Source organism: Polypterus senegalus, chromosome 1 (assembly GCF_016835505.1).
Source record: "Polypterus senegalus isolate Bchr_013 chromosome 1, ASM1683550v1, whole genome shotgun sequence".
Classification (NCBI taxonomy): domain Eukaryota; kingdom Metazoa; phylum Chordata; class Cladistia; order Polypteriformes; family Polypteridae; genus Polypterus; species Polypterus senegalus.
The window spans coordinates 193,059,056-193,080,523 of NC_053154.1; the positions used below are offsets into that span (position 1 = coordinate 193,059,056).

At 38.8% G+C, this 21,468-nt stretch overlaps 1 protein-coding gene across 4 annotated transcripts in view; it reads left to right on the forward strand.

Annotated features, from left to right (window-relative positions):
- Positions 1-21,468, forward strand: part of LOC120537137 (LIM domain containing preferred translocation partner in lipoma) — a 451,145-nt gene that overhangs the window by 413,953 nt on the left and 15,724 nt on the right. For all 4 annotated transcript variants that reach the window (XM_039765830.1, XM_039765839.1, XM_039765849.1 and 1 more), the window contains one exon: positions 16,511-16,689. In XM_039765830.1, the coding sequence (XP_039621764.1) occupies positions 16,511-16,689 (179 nt within the window). The remainder of the gene's footprint in view (positions 1-16,510; positions 16,690-21,468) is intronic.

The window sequence follows — 21,468 nt, forward strand, 5'->3', positions numbered from 1 at the left end:
AAAGACGCGCTATAGCTCTGCAGTGTACCACGATGCATACTAACGCACCCCCCACCCCAAGGGTTCTGACACACAAACGCTGGCAAAGCTGTCTTCTTCGTATCTCACTGTCACTTGATTTTCTTTTTATTCAGTTTTATTGAGTGTTCCTGCCAGTCCCCGCATGTTGCTGTATGCTGTTTCTTTTGTACTCCAGGACATGCAGAGGAGAGAATGGTAAAGAGCAGTAACTTCGGCGCTATATGCAATTATCAGACACTCCCCATCTGCCCGTGTCGCTCAAACACAGGAACATATGTTGGTGTAAAAGTATAACAAACACTTTTATTTAAGTGCACTTTTTCCATTGCCTTTTCCTGTAAGAAGCAATGTACACACTTCTCTCTATGCTGTGGTTTCTATTACACACCTGAAAGAAAGAGACAATACAGTAATCCCTCGCTATATCGCGCTTTGACTTTCGCGGTTTTGCTCTATTGCGGATTTTATATGAAAGCATAATTAAATATATAACGCGGATTTTTCGCTGCTTCGCGGGTTCTGCGGACAATGTGTCTTTTTACTTCCTGTACATGCTTCCTCAGTTGGTTTGCCCAGTTGATTTCATACAAGGGATGCTATTGACGGATGACTGAGAAGCTAACCAATCAGAGCACGCAGTTAAGTTCCTGCTTGCTGAATGCAGTGTTAACCAGGAAGTCTCGTCTCGCTTATTCAGCATCAACGTGTTTCGCTGTGTAAAGAGTTGTGCTGTTTTGTGTTTATCTTTGTGCATAGTCAAGCCCTTCATTATGGCTCCAAAACGATCTGCTACTGCTTCAGGGGCCGTGCCCAAGCGCAAACGGAAGATGTTAACGATTGCGAAAAGGTAAACGCTTTGGATTTGTTGAAGGCTACGATTCTTTTATTTAAAAGTAGGAAAGGAATATAAGATCTACGGACGCAGTGTCCTTTTAACCAGGGTGCAAAACAAGTTGTAAGTGGATGTAATAAGGCAGTAGTCTGGATGGAATCTGCTTTAGGGATTTGGATTGAAGACTGCCAGAAGAAGAACAACGGCAGTGCCACACAATCGCCTGAAGTGGCTCCTTTAAGGGCTGTAACGCTCTCCTTTGTTGTGCAGTAAAATAAAACTCATTGTTATCGGACAAGTCATTGTTGGTGAGTAACAATAATTAATTTTCTACTTACAGTACTTAGTACATGTACGTACGTTTAGTGTCACTGTACACACACATTTACTGTATACTATTTTTGTTGCATACGTATTTATTGCTGGTGGCATGTCTATCGTAATGGCTGTAACGTGATATCGGAGACACTCAATATCTTTAAAGTAATATTTAGGTTTTACTGTATATAAACAGTGTGTTTATATACATAATTTCAATGAATCTTACCTAATATCTAAGAGAATACAAAGGGATTATGCTGTATAACTCTGCGGGGAATATTTATAAACAGTGTGGGAGGGTTTATAAGGGCTTAAAATATATAAAAATAATCATAGAAACATATGGTTTCTACTTCGCGGATTTTCACCTATCGCGGGGGGGTCTGGAACGCGATCGAGGAGGGATTACTGTATATGTAAAAACATCATCGCACTAATGCAATATTATTTGAAAGCGAACAGCGCCAGATCGGGTGTGAATTTATGCAAGAAGTGGAAATTCTCTGATGTGGGATCAGTTCTGTATGGTTGTGGGCGTGGATGTGAGTGGTGGACATAACTGGGAATTACTGTGAATGTGCATGGTGTTTTGAGATAATGAATAGAGCTGCAAATTACAGGGAATTCTCAGATCTGACGCTGTTCGTTTTCAAATAATATTGCATGTACTGAACTATTTTAGAATAAAAACATACATTTGATTTCAGTCAGTCTGTAAGAGCCAGTGTAAATGCATGATTATTGTAAAGGTTAGCTTTTTTTTTTAATTCAGTTCCATTCTCTCTGTCGCGTTCATGATCCAACCCAATCTGACAATGCTGTTTTCACATAAAGACGCGCTATAACTCAAATGTGATTTATTTGGAGACGCGCTATACTCGATTGTTATTTATATAGGGAAGAAAGTACAATGTCAGGTGCTCATTTAGTGTAAGAGGAACCATAGCACAGTGAGATGTGTACACTGCAACAAGTACACATGTCGTGAATGTAGGAAGGGTGTGTGGGAATTGTTAATATTTGAATGTGATGATTTTATATAGTACAGATCGGAAATCAGCAGTTCTTAGCATTGCACCACGCAAGCTGTCGTATCAACTGCCTACTGTAACTTGCTTCATTTTTTCTTCACTTCTAGTCTAGAATAAAAGTGCACTTGTTTTGTTATACTTGTATACCAACATAAGTTTCTGTGTTTGAGCGACACGGGCATGCTCAAAAAAATAGACGTGTAATGCCACAAAAAGTGCACACAGGCACTTCAGTTCGCAAGCATTGGTACGATAATGCAGTCACAAGTACGCTTTATGTGAAAACAGCATTCTCAGATTTGTAGGGAAGGATCCTGAACACGACTGAGAGAATGAAAAGTGAATAAAAAAAAAACCTAACCTTTACAAGTATCAGAAATTACATTGGCTGTTACACACTGAAATCAAATGCATGTTTTTATTCTAAAATAGTAAGAATAAGAGCAGTTTACTTCTCAAAACTGAATCGTGTGGGATCGAACTCATGACCTTTTGAATACTAGTCAGCGGCTGATACCATTACGCTACCGTGACAGCTGTAGTAAGTATGTGTCAATGTGGCATGCTAAGGCGGCTTTTTTCTGCAGTTATATTTTTGAATAAAAGCATGTTTGTTCTGTTATATTTGTACCTTTTGTGAAGGCTTCATACATTATATAGTTTATGCTTACATTTTGTCATTTACTACTACAATATGAAAAACGTTTCTGTTTTAAAAATGTGTTTACACGGATTACTGTAGAAACGGAACACACGTGAAATGCGTGTATTTCAAATAATGATCTATTATTTCCACTCTAAAACTCCACTTCACTCCCAGATAATCAATCAAGGCATGAGCTGGGAGAAGTTTGTGCACGTTCTAAGTTGGTGGGGGGATGGAATAGCCGGCTACTTGCAGCTTTTCTTTTCTCAGCACATTTAGATTAACAAAAGACACTGGCGGAGAGGTGAGAACGGTTTTAAGAAGCGATTTAAGGTGGGACGGACCTACGAGTTTTTTCGTAGGCTCTGGTAATTCTAGTGTTAAGAATCCATCCTCAACTCTTCTTGTGAGGACTTGCTTCAAGTAACTTTATTCCTCCTACTTTTATTCTCACTGTGTGTCATTTGAATAAAATGGGCAGTTATTTTCTTGTGTTTCCTGAACTTCATAGGTGGGTTGTCCTTAGGCACATCTGGTGTCTTTCTTGGTTATATCTTGTCAAGGTCCCTCTCTAGAAAGGAATCAAAAAAGCTGGAAGGTATCAAGAGATCTCTGTTCATTTCCTAGTGGTTTTCCCATCTTAAATTTATCAGGTGCTTGACAAATTGAAGTATTGGTTACAAATGAAAAATTTGCAGAAACCGCCATTTCAATCATATTATTTTTTAAATAAGATAGAATATAATGTGGGGGAAAATTATTATATATGAATAACAAATCCCAAAAGGCTGTAATATGAATAACAATTCCAGTAAATCAAGTTAAAGGTCAGGCACTACTTACTGTTCATTTGTCAGCAGTAAGAAGGTCACGGTTAAAGTGAAGGCGTAATGGAGATGCAGGAAATGCGGTGATAAGAATGCCCTTAAAGAAGGAAAAAATGTTAAAAAGATGGATTATATTATATTATACATACATTTGGCCAGGCTTAACTTCAGTGTATTGTTTCTTTATTTTACTTCTACTTAACAGCCTAGTTAGTGGTGCATGGTATACCTATAGAAATCTTGGGAGAGTGTGTTCTGTTACTTTCTGACACAACTTGCACTTCTTCCAATACAGTATACAACTATCCCCAAATAAACACTCAAAAGCTATTTATGATCACATCTTCAGACTTTAAAAACAACATCCCAAAACCTTTTTGCTTTCTGAAATTCTTTTAAGATTTTGTGTCTTTTGACTTGAAAGAGGACCATTACCCAATCCAACAGTAGCTGAAGAAGCCAGTAAAACAGAGTAATTGTTTGTTCCTAGATTAACCTTTAAGCAAAATAAGCACTTGCTAAGTGCACCAAGAGAAAGGGCATCACTGAGTTTTTAAAAAAGTAGGAGAACACATTAAGTATAAATAAAGTTGTAAGTAGGCAACAATTTAATTTGATAAATGTTGTTGAAATGCTGTATATCCTCAAACTTAGAAAGCAGTGGAGTAAAAGATATTTTGTTTAATACAAGTAATGATATTTTTTCATTACAATATCTGGCATCGATTTCTGTAGAAAGAGGATTTTGAAAGTCGGTAGTATGGCAAGTTTTAAAGTTTTCTTTATTAGGCTGGATTATAGGGTTTGATAAGGTTTTTTTTTTAGTGATTCAGTCACTGTTGACCTAAATTTTTGTAGATCTAAATTTTTTTTGTCTTGTGTTTTTATTATTTGTTCATAAATATGTTTTGAAAGAAAATATAGTTAGGGTTGCTTGGTTTTCTTCATTGAGGAACTGAAGATATTGGGAAGAGTAGCTTTTTGAATACTTGATTTTTATTGTCTGTCTTTTTACTGTATAGTCTATACACTACACATTTTGTGCGACTTTTTAACTATGTGTAGCATGTTTTTATTTCTTGTTTAGGTCTTCTTTTATTTTGCATAATAAAGATATTTTGAATATAAGTTAATTAGATCAGGTGACAAAGCATTTAACTGACCCCGACATTGTAACACTTCTTTTAGTTTACCTATCTGTGCATATGCTCAAGATGATGTGCCTTTGCATCACAAATGCATTCACACGTTTTCTGTCTTTTTCCTACTGACCTTCATTCCTCTCCTCTCTAGAGCATATCTCCACCTCTCCAGGATCTCCTCAACCTGCTCCCTGCTCTCGCTACAGATCACAATGTCATCAACAAACATCATAGTCCAAAGGGACTCCTGTCTAATCTCATCTGTCAATCTGTCCATCACCATTGCAAATAAGAAAGGGCTCAGTGCCGATGCCTGATGTAATCCCACATCCACGTTGAATGCATCCATCGCTCCTACTGCAGACCTCACCAATGTCACACTTCATTATTTTGTACAACTCTTACATAGTTCTCTGCCACTCCTGACTTCCTCATACAATACCACAGCTCCTCTCAAGGCACCCTGTCATATGCGTTCTCCAAGTCCACAAAGACACAATGGCCTTCTCTATACTTCTCCATACTGTTGCTCACTAATCACCACCTCCCTTCTTAACCTAGCTTCCAGTACTCTTTCCCATAACTTCATGCTGTGTCTCATCAATGTTATCCCCTGTAGTTACTACAGCTCTGCACATCCCCCTTATTCTTAAAAATCTGTACCAGTACACTTCTTCTCCACTCCTTAGGCATCCTCTCACTTTCCAAGATTCTATTAAACAATCTTGTTAAAAACTCCACTGCCATCTCTCCTGCACACCTCCATGCTTCCACAGGTATGTCATCTGGACCGACTGTCTTTCCATTGCTAATTCTCTTCATAGCTGTCCTTACTTCCTCCTTGCTAATTCATTGCATTTCCTGATTCACTATCTCCACATCATCCAACTTTCTCTCTCATTTATCAGCCTCTCAAAGTACTCTTTCCATCTTCTCAACACACACTCCTCACTTCTGAGTATGTTTGCATCTTTATCCTTTATTGCCCTAACCTGCTGCACATCTTTCCCAGCTTGGTTCCTCTCTCTAGCCAATCAGTATCGTCCTTTTCTCCCTCCTTAGGGTCCAACCTCTCATACAACTTATCATATGTCTTTTTTAGCATTTGCAGCCTCTCCCTTTACCTTGCTCCTTATCTCTTTGTACTCTTGTCTACTTTCTGCATCTCTCTGACTATCCCACTTCTTCTTTGCCATCCTCTTCCTCTGTATACTTTCCTGTATTTCCCTACACCATCACCCAGTTTCCTTTTCCTCCTTCCTCTGTCCAGATGTCACGGCAAGCACACTTCTTGCTGTCATCCTTACTATTTCTGCTGTAGTTGCCCAGCTGTCTGGTAACTCTTCATTGCCACCTCCTTCCTAAACTCAACCTTGCAGTCTTCTTTTTTCAACTTCCACCATTTGATCCTTCGCTCTGCCCTCACTCTTCTCCTCCTCTTGATCTCCAACGTCATCCTACAGAACACCATCCTATGCTGTCTAACCACACTTTGCAGTCTTTAATCTCCTTCAGATTGACTCTCCTGCATAGGATATAATCTACCTGTGTGCATCTTCCTCCACTCTTGTACGTCACCCTATGTTCCTCCCTCTTCTTAAAGTATGTATTCACCACAGACATGCACATCCTTTTTGTAAAATCCACTATCATCTGACCTTCTTCATTCCTCTCCTTGACACCATACCTACCCATCACATCCTCGTCTCCTGTCTTGCCTTCAGCAAAATGTCCGCTGAAATCCACTCCACTCACCAATTTCTGTCCTTTGGGTACACAGTCCATCACTTTATCCAACTCACTCCAGAAATCTTCTTTCTCATCCATCGCATACCCATCTTGCGAGGCATATACACTAACAACATTTATCATCACACCTCCAATTTCCAGCTTCATAATTATTACTCTGTCTTCCAAAACACTCTTGACATACTGTTCCTTTAAAATAACCCCTACCCCATTTCTCTTTCCATCCACACCATGATAAAACAATTTAAATCCACCTCCGATCCACCTGGCCTTACTCCCCTTACATTTAGTCTCTGGCACGCACAATATATAAACCTTCCTTCTCTTCATCATATCGGCCAAATCCCTACCCTTACCAGTCATACTGCCAACATTCAAAGTTCCTACCCTCAATTCCACTCTCTTTACCTTCCTCCTCTCCTCTTTCCTCCGGACATGTCTCCCCCTTCTTTGGTCAACAATATTCCAATTTCTGCCAGCACCCTGTCAGCTAACAGTACTGGTGGCAGTCATTGTTAACCCGGGACTCAACCAATCTGGTATGGAAATCTGTATTGTTGTCTGCATATTGATCTGGCAAAAGTTTACACTGAATGCTGTTCCTGACGTAACTCTCCCCATTTATCCTGGTTTGGGACTGGCACAAAGAAACACACTGGTTTGTGCATCCACTCTGAGTTAAATAAAAATACAAAAATACCAAACATAATGTTGGACAAAAATAGAGGAATATCATGCAATATATACAATGATCAAAAAAATTAAGAGAACACCTAAATCACACATCAGTTCTCAATGAATGAAATATTCAAGTCAAAAATCTTTACTGAGTAATACTGTGCAGTTCATTGAGAACAAAATGATGTAACAACAGTCAATGGAAACCAAAATTAGCAACCCATTGAGAGCTGGATTCAACATGACACTGAATAGTCAAGTCAAAAATTTGAATTACAGGCTGATCCAACTTGTGTGACTTTCATCATGGCAACTCATATTGTGACTCAGTAGTGTGTATGTCCCCCCACATGCCTCTATCCACTCCTGACATAATCTGGGCATGCTTCTGATGAGACTGTTAATGGTGTCCTGGGAGATCTCCTCCCAGACCTGAATCAGGGCATCAGTGAGCTCCTGGACAGTCTGTGGCTCAACTTGGTTGCATATATAACATATGCATAACATCCCAGAAGTTCTCAATTGGATTCAGATCTGAGGAACATGTGGGTCAGTCAGTGACATCAATGCCTTTGTCAACCAGGAATTGCCTACACACTCAGGCCACATGCGGCCTGGCATTGTCCTGTACCAGGAGGAATCCAGGTCCTAATGCACCAGTGACCGTAGCTCGGATTTCATCCCAGTATGTAACAGCAGTTAAGGTCCTGTTGCCTAGCCTATGCAGGTCTTTATATGCTCCATAGCTATGCCTCCTCAGACCATCACTGATCCACCGCCAAACTGGTCATGCTAGATTATGTTACAGTCTGTATAACGTTCTCCAGACTCTTTGAACCTGCTTTCATCTGTGAAAAGAACGGGGCACCAAAATACCAATTGTGGTATTCACTGGTGAATGTCATTTGAGCTGTGTGGTAATGGGCTGTGAGTATAGGCCCCACTAGAGAATGTTGAGCCCTCATGCCACCCTTATGGAGTCTGTTTTCCACCTGGTGGTCATTGTGTAGGGCTCTGGCAGTGCTTTTCCTGTTCCTCCTCGCACAAAGGAGTAAATACCAGTCCTGCTTTTGGATTGATGCCCTTCTATAGCCCTGTCCAGTTCTCCTCATGAGAGAGCAATTGTCTATGGCCACGACCTGCAAATTCATTTCCTTTTTGGAGGTTGTCTTGCTGTTGCTTCTCCAGTTCACCTGTTTTTGCTTTTATTTGCACCCAAGCAGGTGAAGCTGATTCACAACTGTTTATGCATACTAGCTGGACAGATTGATTTCCCTGAAGATTTATTTCCTAAATTGATTGGTGTTAGACTGTAATGATTAACTGTTCCCTTAATTTTTTTGAATAACATACTTACAAAAAATGCACATATTCTGTAATACCTGCATCTTGAAATAAATCACTGTGCAGGTAAATACATCGAACGCAAACAGTATCAAAATAAGTCCATTATATATGACAGCACATCTGGCCAGATCACTACAGACAATGATTAGAGGGACTATACTTGAAAAACCTTACATCTGTCCATTCAAAATAATTAATATCATGAAATAAAAAGTAAAATGCTGAATTAATGAGTAATCCAGTTTGGTTTCAACACTCAGACAGAGCAGGATTTGGTAGATGTGATACCAATATATCACTTTATATGGAAAAGGAGGATTTCAAAATTGGCTCACATCGTAATTGGAAGCCAGTGTAGTGATTTAAGAAGTTGCTTTACTTGAATAAACTATATCCTGACTATACAGTATTTCAGCAGTCAATTGTACTTGAGACAAGTGAATGAACTAACATTTCAAGATTCTTTCTCCTAACAAAGTGCCATAATTGTGCCTGAAAAGGCAGGGTTTAGATAGTGATACATTTCAAGTGGAGTCAGTCAAAGTGGAACTGAAGCCTTTTGTGTTAAGGAGTGTTGACTGTTTAAATGTGTATGAATTATCCTGTAAAACAGAGTCAAAGGACAGATAAGTGAGATTTGTTTGGGTGTAATCAAAAACATAGAGATATGTTAAGATGAATTCTGCTTATCAACTGAGACTACAGTGATTTTTTTCTGGGGAAGACCAGTCATTCAGTGGGCACAAAGATAAATATTTGCCTTTAGATTTTTGAGTTAGTTTACCTGTGAATCCTGTGCTTGTTTTAAGTCAATGTTTATATTTTCTTCTCTATTTTAAAATTTGTGTCCTTGTGTTCACACAAAGACTAAGATAAAAACAAATCTTGATTTAAGGAGTGATTACTTGTTAAATGTACTCCTTAGCAATAAAATACTGTTCTTTTAATCTAGCAGCCTCAGCTGGGCTCCCTAGATAGTCACAATTCCATCTGCTCAAATAAGGACATCTTACCAACATGTGAAAAAGAAATAAAAAGCATCTTTTTTGTAAAGTTAATGGAGGTAAATTGGCCTGATTGAAAAGTCTGCTGTTTGACTTTTTCAGCAACATGTCTTCTAGCATTTGGGACCTCAATTGCCTGCTGATTGTGGAAGGATAACTCAAATAGATTTAAATGCACATTTCAGGGGAATTCAGTAATCAAATACCTTGCTCCAAAAACCAACAGAATCAAGGTCCCCAATTCTGTTCAGCACATTTTTTTTATTTATTTACTTGTTTGGCTGACATATTTATGCAAGATGACTTACAACATTTGAGATACAATTGGTTACATTTCTTTTCTCTGTCTCCAACTAGAGCACAGGCAGGTGAAGTGACTTGCTCATAGTTAAACAGTATCGGTAGCAGGTTTTCAACCCACATACTCGGGGTGTGAACTTCAAAACATTAATCACTATGCAATACTTTAATTCTTAATATTGTCAGCTTTACATTTATTCATCAAAATAATCTGCCACCACAGCTATCTTTTTATGTAAAATAATAATAAGAACTTGTATTGTTCAACAGTTTAACCGAGAGAGAGAGGCGCAACCTAAGGATGAATGACTAAGTGGATTGTGAAGAGCAGAAAAAGGCAGGTCCAAAGCAGGCAGCAATAGTGACAGAAAGAAAAGCAGCCTCATATATCAAAAATGGCTTCCCCTGTGTTTCGACTTGTAGACACCGGAAAACAAAATGGTCTTTTGCTTATAGGTTAAAGAAACTAATTATACATCATCTTGACTAACATTACTGAAAAAAAGGTTTTAGATACACATGGCTGATTTATATCCTTTCACTGAATGTTTTGAATCATCCACAATCACCAGAACAGTTTTCATCAACAAAGAGCATGAAGAAAACCTGAAAACGCAGACTCTCAAAGTAATGAAGGGAAAGGACAAGACTGCTAGTGATTGAAAGTTGCTTTTTCTCCACAGTTGAGTGATCATGTTCCTTTACTTTTTAAATTGAGTGAAGACTTTTGGGACATTTATGCAAGTAATGAGCTGAATTTTGTTGTTTCATAACAGTTCTTGATAGCATATGCTCTAAGCATGCGCCAGCACTCACAGCTGCTGTAGAAACTTTGCAGTGAGCCATTATTCAAGCATTCATTTATTTTCTCCTGCATTCCTGCCTGGCGTGCGGTTATTTAAGGACAAGAGCTGAATGTAGGTCTGTTATGCAGGCTAGAAAGAAGCAGCATGAGGACAATGTAGAAAAAAATAGGAAATGAATGCTGTCATTTTTTTCAAATGTGAAAAATCTCCTCAAAAATGATTACCACTGTCAACTGCAGTAATTATTTACTTTTGCTCTTGCGTCCCTGTAATTTTGGTCTGTATTGAACCTCAGTTTTCCACTGGACTTATTCCCACATTTGTTTCAAATATCTTACATTCAAGTAAACTCAGTGGACATACACAGCATTTTGGCCAGCAATTAAGTTAAGAGGGATCCATCCTCCACCCCTCCAGGGATGAGAGTTACATTGGTTTGTCAAATTTTTTTTTTACAATTTAACCCGTCTTTTATAATTTTTGTTTTAAATCTGTCACAACCTCTCCTCAGAGGAAAGTGCTGTTTCCATGGCAACAAAATTTCACTTAAATCCTTATTCACATTGATTATAGTTCTGCAGGAATTTGGGCTAGAGTACGTGTTTCTCCCTGACATCTCCTGGAAGATTTTGGTTACTTATTCGTTATTTTTGTAGCAGAACATTTTAGCACTTTCAATTTTCTTATCCTGGTGATGGTAAGTCATTGAGCTATTTCACTCACAAGGCCACAACAGACATGCATGCCATCCACTCACCACTTGCCTAAACCACCTCAACTGACTACTACAGATGTTGAGAAGCCCTTTTTCTACTCCGACACCCCAATTCACCCCCAACACCCCTACCCCATATTGCCTTATTTTTCAGCCTGACAAGGAGTATATTCTCAGCACTATTGCATATCAACCTAATTTTGGACACATATACTCTTTAATTCATTCTTTTATTTGCTATTTAGAGATCACAAGCAAAAGGGACGATTAGATTATAGAATGATTAGTAGTTTGAACCTTTTCCCCCGATTTGCGGTCAAATTTCCTGATGTCCTGTGCTTTCACTTGTGTTGAAGATCATCATATGCTTGTAATCCTTCATTTAGGACAGCAACTTACCCCTTATGTGCTGACAAAAACACCAAGGGTGATCCTGGAAAACTTGTTCCAACTGCACTACATATAGCTGGTACAGCTCCAATGTATTGGAGGTTACCTTGTAATGAAGCCAAAAGGGACATTTTAACAGCAGAAATGTAACACTTAGGTTTATAACCTGGATACTAGTGAACCCTTAGCAATTTGTTGGTGCCTTATTCATTAAAAATTCAAGCAGTAAAATAGACAAGATGTATCCTTATTAAATTCTCACCCACAAACAACAAACTCCACTTAACAAAAATTATTTTAACATAACGCTGGTTCTGCAAATAAAGAGACTAAAGGATATGCAGCAGTGTCCATGGCACTCCATTGTCTTGAAGCACGTTCCACAAGATAGCACTGGGAATGTGGTTAAAAGTTTTTACCAAGTCCTCAAAGTACAAGTAGATAACATCAGTAAAGTATATTGACCTTTTAAAGATACATGCAAGGGCGGATGGAGGATGTTTCCGCCAGGTTTAAGACTTCCTCAGAGTGTTCCTTTCTCCTCTCAAGTTCATAGCTTGAACTGACGCTCTGACCCACTGGTATGGTACACAGCTGGAGGCTTCTGACAGTCCTGCAAGCTGAGCCTGGCCAAGCTACTTGGGTGACCTGGCCACCAGACAGCTGTAGGAGAGGGAAAGTGTCTGCATGCTGGGTGAAAACTGAAATATTTTGTCACAAGCCTTGTTAGGAGTCTAATTTTTGGATTACTCCTTTTTGTACCTTTCCACTTCGAGCAGGGGCATCAGACTCCTACTGTCAGTGTAGGTACTTTTTTAATTAGTGAAACTTCTACTGGCTTAATTTTAATAGACTTGGATTTTAAAAACTCAAACCTGTTAATTGTTTGTGTTTTTTTGTAGCCAAACAAAAATAAGATGCCAAGCGACTAGTTTAAGGCCAGAGTATCAATTTCTTAACACTAGAATTACCAGAGCCTACGAAAAAACTCATAAATCCGTCCCACCTTAAATCACTTCTTAAAATCGTTCACAGCTCTCCACCAGCGTCTTTTGTCATCTAAATGTGCTGATAAAATTCAGGCTATTCCATCCCACCACTGACTTAGAACGTGCACAAACTTCTCCCAGCTCATGCCTTGATTGATTTTGTGGGAGTGAAGTGGAGTTTTAGAGTGGAAATAATAAAACAACAACAACATTTATTTATATAGCACATTTTCATACAAAAAAATGTAGCTCAAAGTGCTTTACAAAATGAAGAATAGAAAAATAGAAGACACAATAAAAAATAAACGTAAGTCAACATTAATTAACATAGAATAAGTAAGGTCCGATGGCCAGGGTGGACAGAAAAAACAAAAAAAAAACTCCAGAGGCTGGAGAAAAAAAATAAAATCTGTAGGGATTCCAGACCAAGAGACCACCCAGTCCCCTCTGGGCAGATCGTTGTTTGGAACACACGCATTTCATGTCTGTTCCGTTTCTACAGTAATCTGTGTAAACACATTGTCAAAACAGAAACGTTTTTTATATTCTACTAGTAGATGACAAAATGTAGGCATAAACTATATAATATATGAAGCCTGAAGCATCACACAAATACTTTCACAAAGCTACAAATCTAAAACAGCAATTGCGCTTTTATTCAAAAATATAACTGCAGAAACAAAAAGCCGCCTTAACATGCAACATTGACACCCATTTATTATGACTGCCTCCGTAGCGCAATAGAATCAGTCACCAACTGGGAATCGAAAGGTTGTGAGTTCGATCCTGCACCCCTTCGTTTTGAGAAGTAAACTGCTGTTAGTCTTACTATTTTAGAATAAAAACATACATTTGATTTCAGTCTGTAACAGCCGGTGTAATTTATGATACTTGTAAAGGTTAGCTTTGTTTTTTTTTAGTCAGTTTTATTATCTCAGCCGCGTTCACGAGCCCAAACACACCAAATAAATAACGCTGTTCGTTTTCAAATAATATTGCATTTCTCTCTATGCTGTGGTTTCTATTACACACCTGAAAGAAAGAGACAATATATGTGAAAACATCATTGCACAAATGCAATATTATTTGAAAACAAACAGCGTCCGATCAGCTGTAAAAGTATGGCATTTCTAAATGTTTGCTTTTTTTCAGTCTGATTCTCTCAGTCAGACTGTATATTTGTCTCTTATTCAGTGCACGCAAGAACATGCAGGTAGCCAGATGCTGTATGCTACAACATGCTGGCGGTGATCAACGCACATTTTAAAAAAAGAAAGAGACAAATATATGTGACGTTTTGAAGAAATCATTTTATGACACGATTTACCTTTATTTATTTACTTACTTCCTAAAGCCTAAAGTCACAAGTAGTGTGCAGAGGGCATGCGCAAAACTGTGTGTAATGCCACGAAAAGTGCCTGCTGACACTTTAGTATGCAAGCAATGGTATGTGCATTCTTGCTCAGATGTAGAAGGGAGCTGAGTTTACCTCTGTTACAGCAGTATCAGATGCGGGGGTGGGGTGTTTTTGGGCTCGTGAACGCAGTCGAGACAATAAAACTGACTAAAAAAAAAAACACAGCTAACCTTTACAAGTATCATAAATTACACTGGCTGTTACAGACTGAAATCAAATGTATGTTTTTATTCTAAAATAGTTAGACTAAGACCAGTTTGCTTCTCAAATCGGAGAGGTGCAGGATCGAACTCGACCTTTTGATTCCCATTCGGCAGCAGAGTCTATTGCACCACGGAGGCAGTCATAATAAAGAAGTGTCAATGTCGCATGTTAAGGCGGCTTTTTGTTTCTGCAGTTATATTTTTGAATAAAAGCGCAATTGTTGTGTTAGATTTGTACCTTCTGTGAAAATATTACTTTTGATATTTGGACTTCAGGCTTCATACATTATATAGTTTATGCCTACATTTTGTCATCTACTACTAGAATATAAAAAACGTTTCTGTTTTAACAATGTGTTTACACAGATTACTGTAGAAACGGAACAGACATGAAATGCGTGTGTTCCAAACAACGATCTATTATTTCCACTCTAAAACTCCACTTCACTCCCAGAAAATCAATCAAGGCATTAGCTGGGAGAAGTTTGTGCATGTTCTAAGTCGGTGGGGGGATGGAATAGCCGGAAACTTGCAGCTTTTCTTTTATCAGCGCATTTAGATTAACAAAAGACGATAGCGGAGCGGTGAGAATGGTTTTAAGAAGCGATTTAAGGTGGGTTGGATTCACGAGTTTTTTCGTAGGCTCTGGTAATTCTAGTGTTAAGTCCATTTTTGTTGTTGTTTAAACCTGCTGTTTAACTTCCTGACTTTTTGGTGTTTCTATTCTTCTCCCGCAGACATTTTCGAAACTGTGTGTTATCTTTTTTTTTTCCCTCAGGGCACTATCCACATGTTTTGTGACCAGAGCACATTAATATTTTTCAGTTGATCAATTTTCTTTCAAATATTTAATTGAAATAACTATTGTATGATGGAAACACAGGTACACAGGTATTACCTGGATTTGCATTTCATTGTTTGACTGCTAATTTAAAGAAAACAGAATTAAGAGGTCTGAGTCTTAAAGGTAAAATTAAGGCAAAAGATGTCTGTTCAGTCAACAATTACAATAAGGTACTAGTGAAGGAAGTGGCTAGAATAAAAACCTGCAGCCCTCTAGACCTGTTTCTGACACTCTCTTGGGGAGCACATCATGCTATGGATTGACCCTACCAGGGTTACCAATAGGCTACTTCCAGAACATTGACATCCACAAGATCAACAGACCCACTCCATGCTGAATGTTATACCACTATGCTTATTGTCACATGTGCCCCACACATGTTAAGATCAGATCTTGTGACTTTAATGAAGTGGTTACCACAGTTAATTCAGTACTTTTCCTGCAACAGGCATAAATGGTCTTGTAGCATAAAGTCCTGCTGAAAAAGCCCATTTATAGATTTATACATTGCCACCACATGTGAATATGTCTTATTGGAAATCATATTTTGTGTTATTCATTCAGTACTGTTTTAACATTAAAGGATTCAGTGTGTAGCATCAACACACAGCCAACATGTCACTCTTGGGCTCTTTACCATATCCAGTTCTTCCCATCAGCATCAGTCTCCAGCATTTACATTTTTTAACTCGCTGCACCCACTCATTCTCATCTGGGCGATCACTGGCATAGTACAAAAACTTTCTGTGTGACACACCACTTTGTTGTGCTCACTTGTTAAGTTGACTGACTATAGCCATCAGTCTTTACCTGTCCCTTTTGTTTGGATGACTGACCACTTTCGTCACTGCCAAGAGACTGTTGTGTATGAAAATCCTCATACCAGCATGTATTGGGCATGTGACCCCTTTAAACATTTAGTCATACCAGTTCTCCAGTGATGCCCCCTTATATGATTTAATAGCATTTTCTGCCCATATCTGAATAACATTCACCAATTAGTTAATAACAAATGAAGCCGAACTGAATAAAGTAGATGTTTATTTTTGATTAAAATGTCATTGTATTTCTAATTTGCTTATGAACAACTTGTTTTTTTCTTAATATATCTACATATTTTAATATACTGTAGCATTAGAAAGTCTTCTATAGCTATTAAACTTGTATTGTTTTTAGCTTTTTATTGTAGTGATGTCCTTGTAATCACATCTTTCCTGTTCCTCTGAATGAATCTTCATTTATTCATAGAATACTCTGGAGCAGTGCTCCATCTGCATGAAGCCCATTATGGAGAGAATCCTCCGTGCCACAGGGAAGGCCTATCACCCGCACTGCTTCACTTGTGTCGAGTGTCATCGCAGTCTGGATGGCATTCCTTTCACTGTGGATGCCAACAACCAGATCCACTGCATTGAGGACTTCCACAGGTACGAGGCTTCAGAGTCAGTAGACCACTAACCACATTGAGAATTGTTTCAGTATACTTTAAAAGGGTGCACAATTTTAATTCACTTTTGTATTTTTTTTCCTAGATTGTTTTCCATAATGTATCACATTTTAGTATTCTTTTTGTATACCATTGAAACCTGGTCTGTTGTTAATGTATGATTTCCTTGTTAAACTATTACACATCTCATTTTTTACTTATATGATTGCTTCTTCTTGCCAAGCATTAGAGTTTGTGTATTAACAAGAAAGATCTGATAAAAAATATCAGCAACACGAAGCAAAGTGCAGAAGAAGCCAAACCAGCCTACAATATGTGCTGGTGCTCTCCGATATCTCACTGCAAAGCAGGGATCCCAATTACTTTTTCCTGAATGCCGAATAGAAGCAGCAACGCAAACCCAAGGGCCTTGGCCTCAGCCTCATACTATTTCATAATCATTGTACAATAGTCTTCATGGCAGCTGCTTTATTATTATTAGGTATAATTATTTACATATGCCTATTTGTAGTCATTTTGCTTTTCTCCCTGTTCAATGAGAGAATGAAATGAGACCCAAAGATGAGCCATTGTTCTATTTTAAAGATGTGACACCACTAATTTGGTGTGGATAATCCTTTCCACCCTGGCTTTCTGTTAACATTCACAGAAGAAAATGATTCAGTTATGTGTGGAGGGAAGTGCATCTAAGTTCAGAAACAATTTTGATTTAGAATCCACTCACATTGATGTCCTTGCATTGCTCTAAAAGCATATTTTTGACAGTCTGGAATCTCCAGTAGAAGAAATACACAGTCTAGGAATAAAAGTAGCATTTTTGGCCATCTGCAAATAGAGGACGGTTGTTGTTGAAACAGAAGAATTTCATTTTAGAGATTGAAGTTTTCAATGTGCTTTGTGAAATTCTTTATCAATCTGGCCATGTACATGTGCACCAAGTCCCTTCACGGTTTATTTTTAAATGTTGCTACAGCTGAGCAAGTGCAACTTTCTTCCCTGTAGATCTTATTCAAATAGAGGTCACTTTTAATCATATTTGTCATAAATGGTATGATTCTTGCCTTACAATTGTAAGTTAAGCTGATATACAGTGCATCCGGAAAGTATTCACAGCGCATCACTTTTTCCACATTTTGTTTTGTTACAGCCTTATTCCAAAATGGATTCAATTCATTTTTTTCCTCAGAATTCTACACACAACACCCAGTAATGACAACGTAAAAAAAGTTTACTTGAGGTTTTTGCAAATTTATTAAAAATAAAAAAAAATGGAGAAATCATGTGTACATAAGTATTCACAGCCTTTGACATGAATGTCAAAATGGAGCTCAGGTGCATCCTGTTTCCCCTGATCATCCTTGAGATGTTTCTGCACTTAATTGGAGTCCACCTGTGGTAAATTCAGTTGATTGGACATGATTTGGAAAGGCACACACCTGTCTATATAAGGTCTCACAGTTGACAGTTCATGTCAGAGCACAAACCAAGCATGAAGTCAAAGAAATTGTCTGTAGACCTCCGAGACAGGATTGTCTCGACGCACAAATCTGGGGAAGGTTACAGAAAAATTTCTACTGCTTTGAAGGTCCCAATGAGCACAGTGGCCTCCATCATCCGTAAGTGGAAGAAATTCGAAACCACCAGGACTCTTCCTAGAGCTGGCTGGCCATCTAAACTGAGCGATCAGGGGAGAAGGGCCTTAGTCAGGGAGGTGACCAAGAACCCGATGGTCACTCTGTCAGAGCTCCAGAGGTCCTCTGTGGAGAGAGGAGAACCTTCCAGGAGGAAAACCATCTCTGCAGCAATCCACCAATCAGGCCTGTATGGTACAGTGGCCAAGACGGAAGCCACTCCTTAGTAAAAGAGACATGGCAGCCCGCCTGGAGTTTGCCAAAAGGCACCTGACGGACTCTCAGACCATGAGAAACAAAATTCTCTGGTCTGATGAGACAAAGATTGAACTCTTTGGTGTGAATGCCAGGCGTCACGTTTGGAGGAAACTAGGCACCACTCATCACCAGGCCAATACCATCCCTACAGTGAAGCATGGTGGTGGCAGCATCATGCTGTGGGGATGTTTTTCAGCGGCAGGAACTGGGAGACTCGTCAGGATAAAGGGAAAGATGACTGCAGCAATGTACAGAGACATCCTGGATGAAAACCTGCCCCAGAGCGCTCTTGACCTCAGACTGGGGCGATAGTTCATCTTTCAGCAGGACAACGACCCTAAGCACACAGCCAAGATATCAAAGGAGTGGCTCCCAGGACAATTCTGTGAATGTCCTTGAGTGGCCCAGCCAGAGCCCAGACTTGAATCCGATTGAACATCTCTGGAGAAATCTTAAAATGGCTGTGCACCGACGCTTCCCTTCCAACCTGATGGAGCTTGAGAGGTGCTGCAAAGAGGAATGAGCGAAGCTGGCCAAGGATAGGTGTGCCAAGCTTGTGGCATCATATTCAAAAAGACTTGAGGCTGTAATTACTGCCAAAGGTGCATCAACAAAGTATTGAGCTAAGGCTGTGAATACTTATGTACATGTGATTTCTCTGTTTTTTTATTTTTAATAAATTTGCAAAAACCTCAAGTAAACTTTTCACATTGTCATCATGTGGTGTTGTGTGTAGAATTCTTAGGAAAAAAATTAATTTAATCCATTTTGGAATAAGGCTGTAACATAACAAAATGTGGAAAAAGTGATGTGCTGTGAATACTTTCCAGATGCACTATAGATGAGACTTGACGGCTCTTAAAATACACACATGACATCTCTTTGCTTTTGTTCATAAAATACAAAAAGGTTTGGGCATTTTGGCTCTGCAAGCCAGCTAAAAAATAAAAGTAAACCGTCTTGTAGTTCACACACTCTCTTTAACACTTGGTCATTGCTGCACTAGCACACATTGTCACAAAGCACAATGTTCTGCTGAAATTTCCTCCAACAGGTTCTTCAGACTGGAATTCTTGCAGTTGACTTTTACAAGCATAATGTCTGTATCCATGTCTATGCAACTTTCATATGCCCCCTAGGAAAGTGTTTTTTGATATTGCAGTCATACTGGAAACAATATATCCCTCCCAGTAACCATAGTGGAGATGTTAAGACAAGAAAATTATGGTATAAATGAAAGAATATGTTTAATTTGCTTTGAAATGCTACATTTACTGCTGTAAATAAACAAATAAGAAAGCCTATTGGACAGCATAATTGTCACATGTCCACTATGAAAAGAGTCAGAGATATAGTCCTAGGTAAGGATGGCAAGGGTTGTCTCTCATCTGACTATAGGAAAGGCTTCAATGAGTGGCTGAGCTGTAGACTCTTTTATATCCTAACTTTAATACCCTGATTGACATTACATATTCTTGCATTAAGACATGGTCTGTTTGCCCTTATTAACAAACCATAGCTAACCAGTTAGTAATTTGCGATAGATTTTTCCATATTTATATTGACCATTAGCCTTTATTTTGCAGAAAATCCATTACTTCTCTTTGTTTTGGTCATCTAGCTGACTCTCCTTTAAGCCTGGTTAATCTTTAGACTTCATTTCTTGCTAATCACCTGCCTTTAAAGCCTCCATTTACAATGGTCATTCTACAGCCTACAGGTTTACTGTCTGTGGCATCATTGTGTATGAAGATAAAATGTAATCTTTTATGTCAACCAAACTGTTTGATTTAAAACAATTGGGCTCACTGAAAACGCTAACATTTAATTTTTGGGCAAACTTTAGTTTATGGAAGGAAATGGCCCCACTATTTCTATCCTAGAAAGATTTTATGCATTATGCTGTAGCAAATTCCTAAAATACAGTATAATTAATGTCTTCTGGGAAAAAAGACTCACCCATCATCATAAAGCATTGATTATTAGTTATTTTATATTGCTCACCACACCATGGTATATTCCATTTTCATGAATGATGTAGTGAAGAGGCATTAGCACTAGCTTAACAGCAGCTAGCCTGCTTGCCCAAGCGCTTGTACGAGGTGTGGCAGAAAAGTAAGAGACTGGCAACACTGCAAGCGATCTGGCAACGCTGCGCTGTTGTCCTTGATAGAGCACGTGTATCAGTACCCTCCCATAGCTCAGTGCGAAGTTTCAACTCCTTCCGTTAACTACGGATTTTGTGACTGCTATTAGCGAAGTTGTGTTTTTGGTTGTGCGCCACGCAAAATGGAACAGCGGAATTTGAGAACGCGTTGTGCCATTAAATGGCAAGTGTGACGCTTGAAAAGTTAAAAAGGCCTATGGGGAACATTCTTTATCCCGAGCTCAAGTTTTTCGCTGGCACAAATCATTTTTGGAAAGCAGAAAACACGTTGAAGATGAACACCGTTCAGGGAGGACTTCAACTTCGAAAACCAATGAAAACATCGAACGTGTGAACACTCTTGTGAGTGAACAATTAAATTTGAACAGATTTACTGTTCATCAAATTTTGACTGAACATTTGCACATGCGAAAGGTCTGTGCCAAAATGGTGCAGAAAAACTGCCCTCTACATAACAGAATTTTTGACCTCAAAAGGCATTCCTGTGGTTCCCCAGCCCCCTTATTCACCTGACCTCAGTCCGTGTGACTTTTCCTAAACTGAAAAATGTCCTCAAAGGACGTCATTTTGGGACTTTAGAAAACATCCAAAAGAGTGTAACGGACATGGTGAAGACCATACCGGTTGAAGACTTCCAGCGCTGCTACCAACAGTGGGAACAACGTCTCCATCGGTGTGTAGCTGCCCAAGGGAACTACTTTGA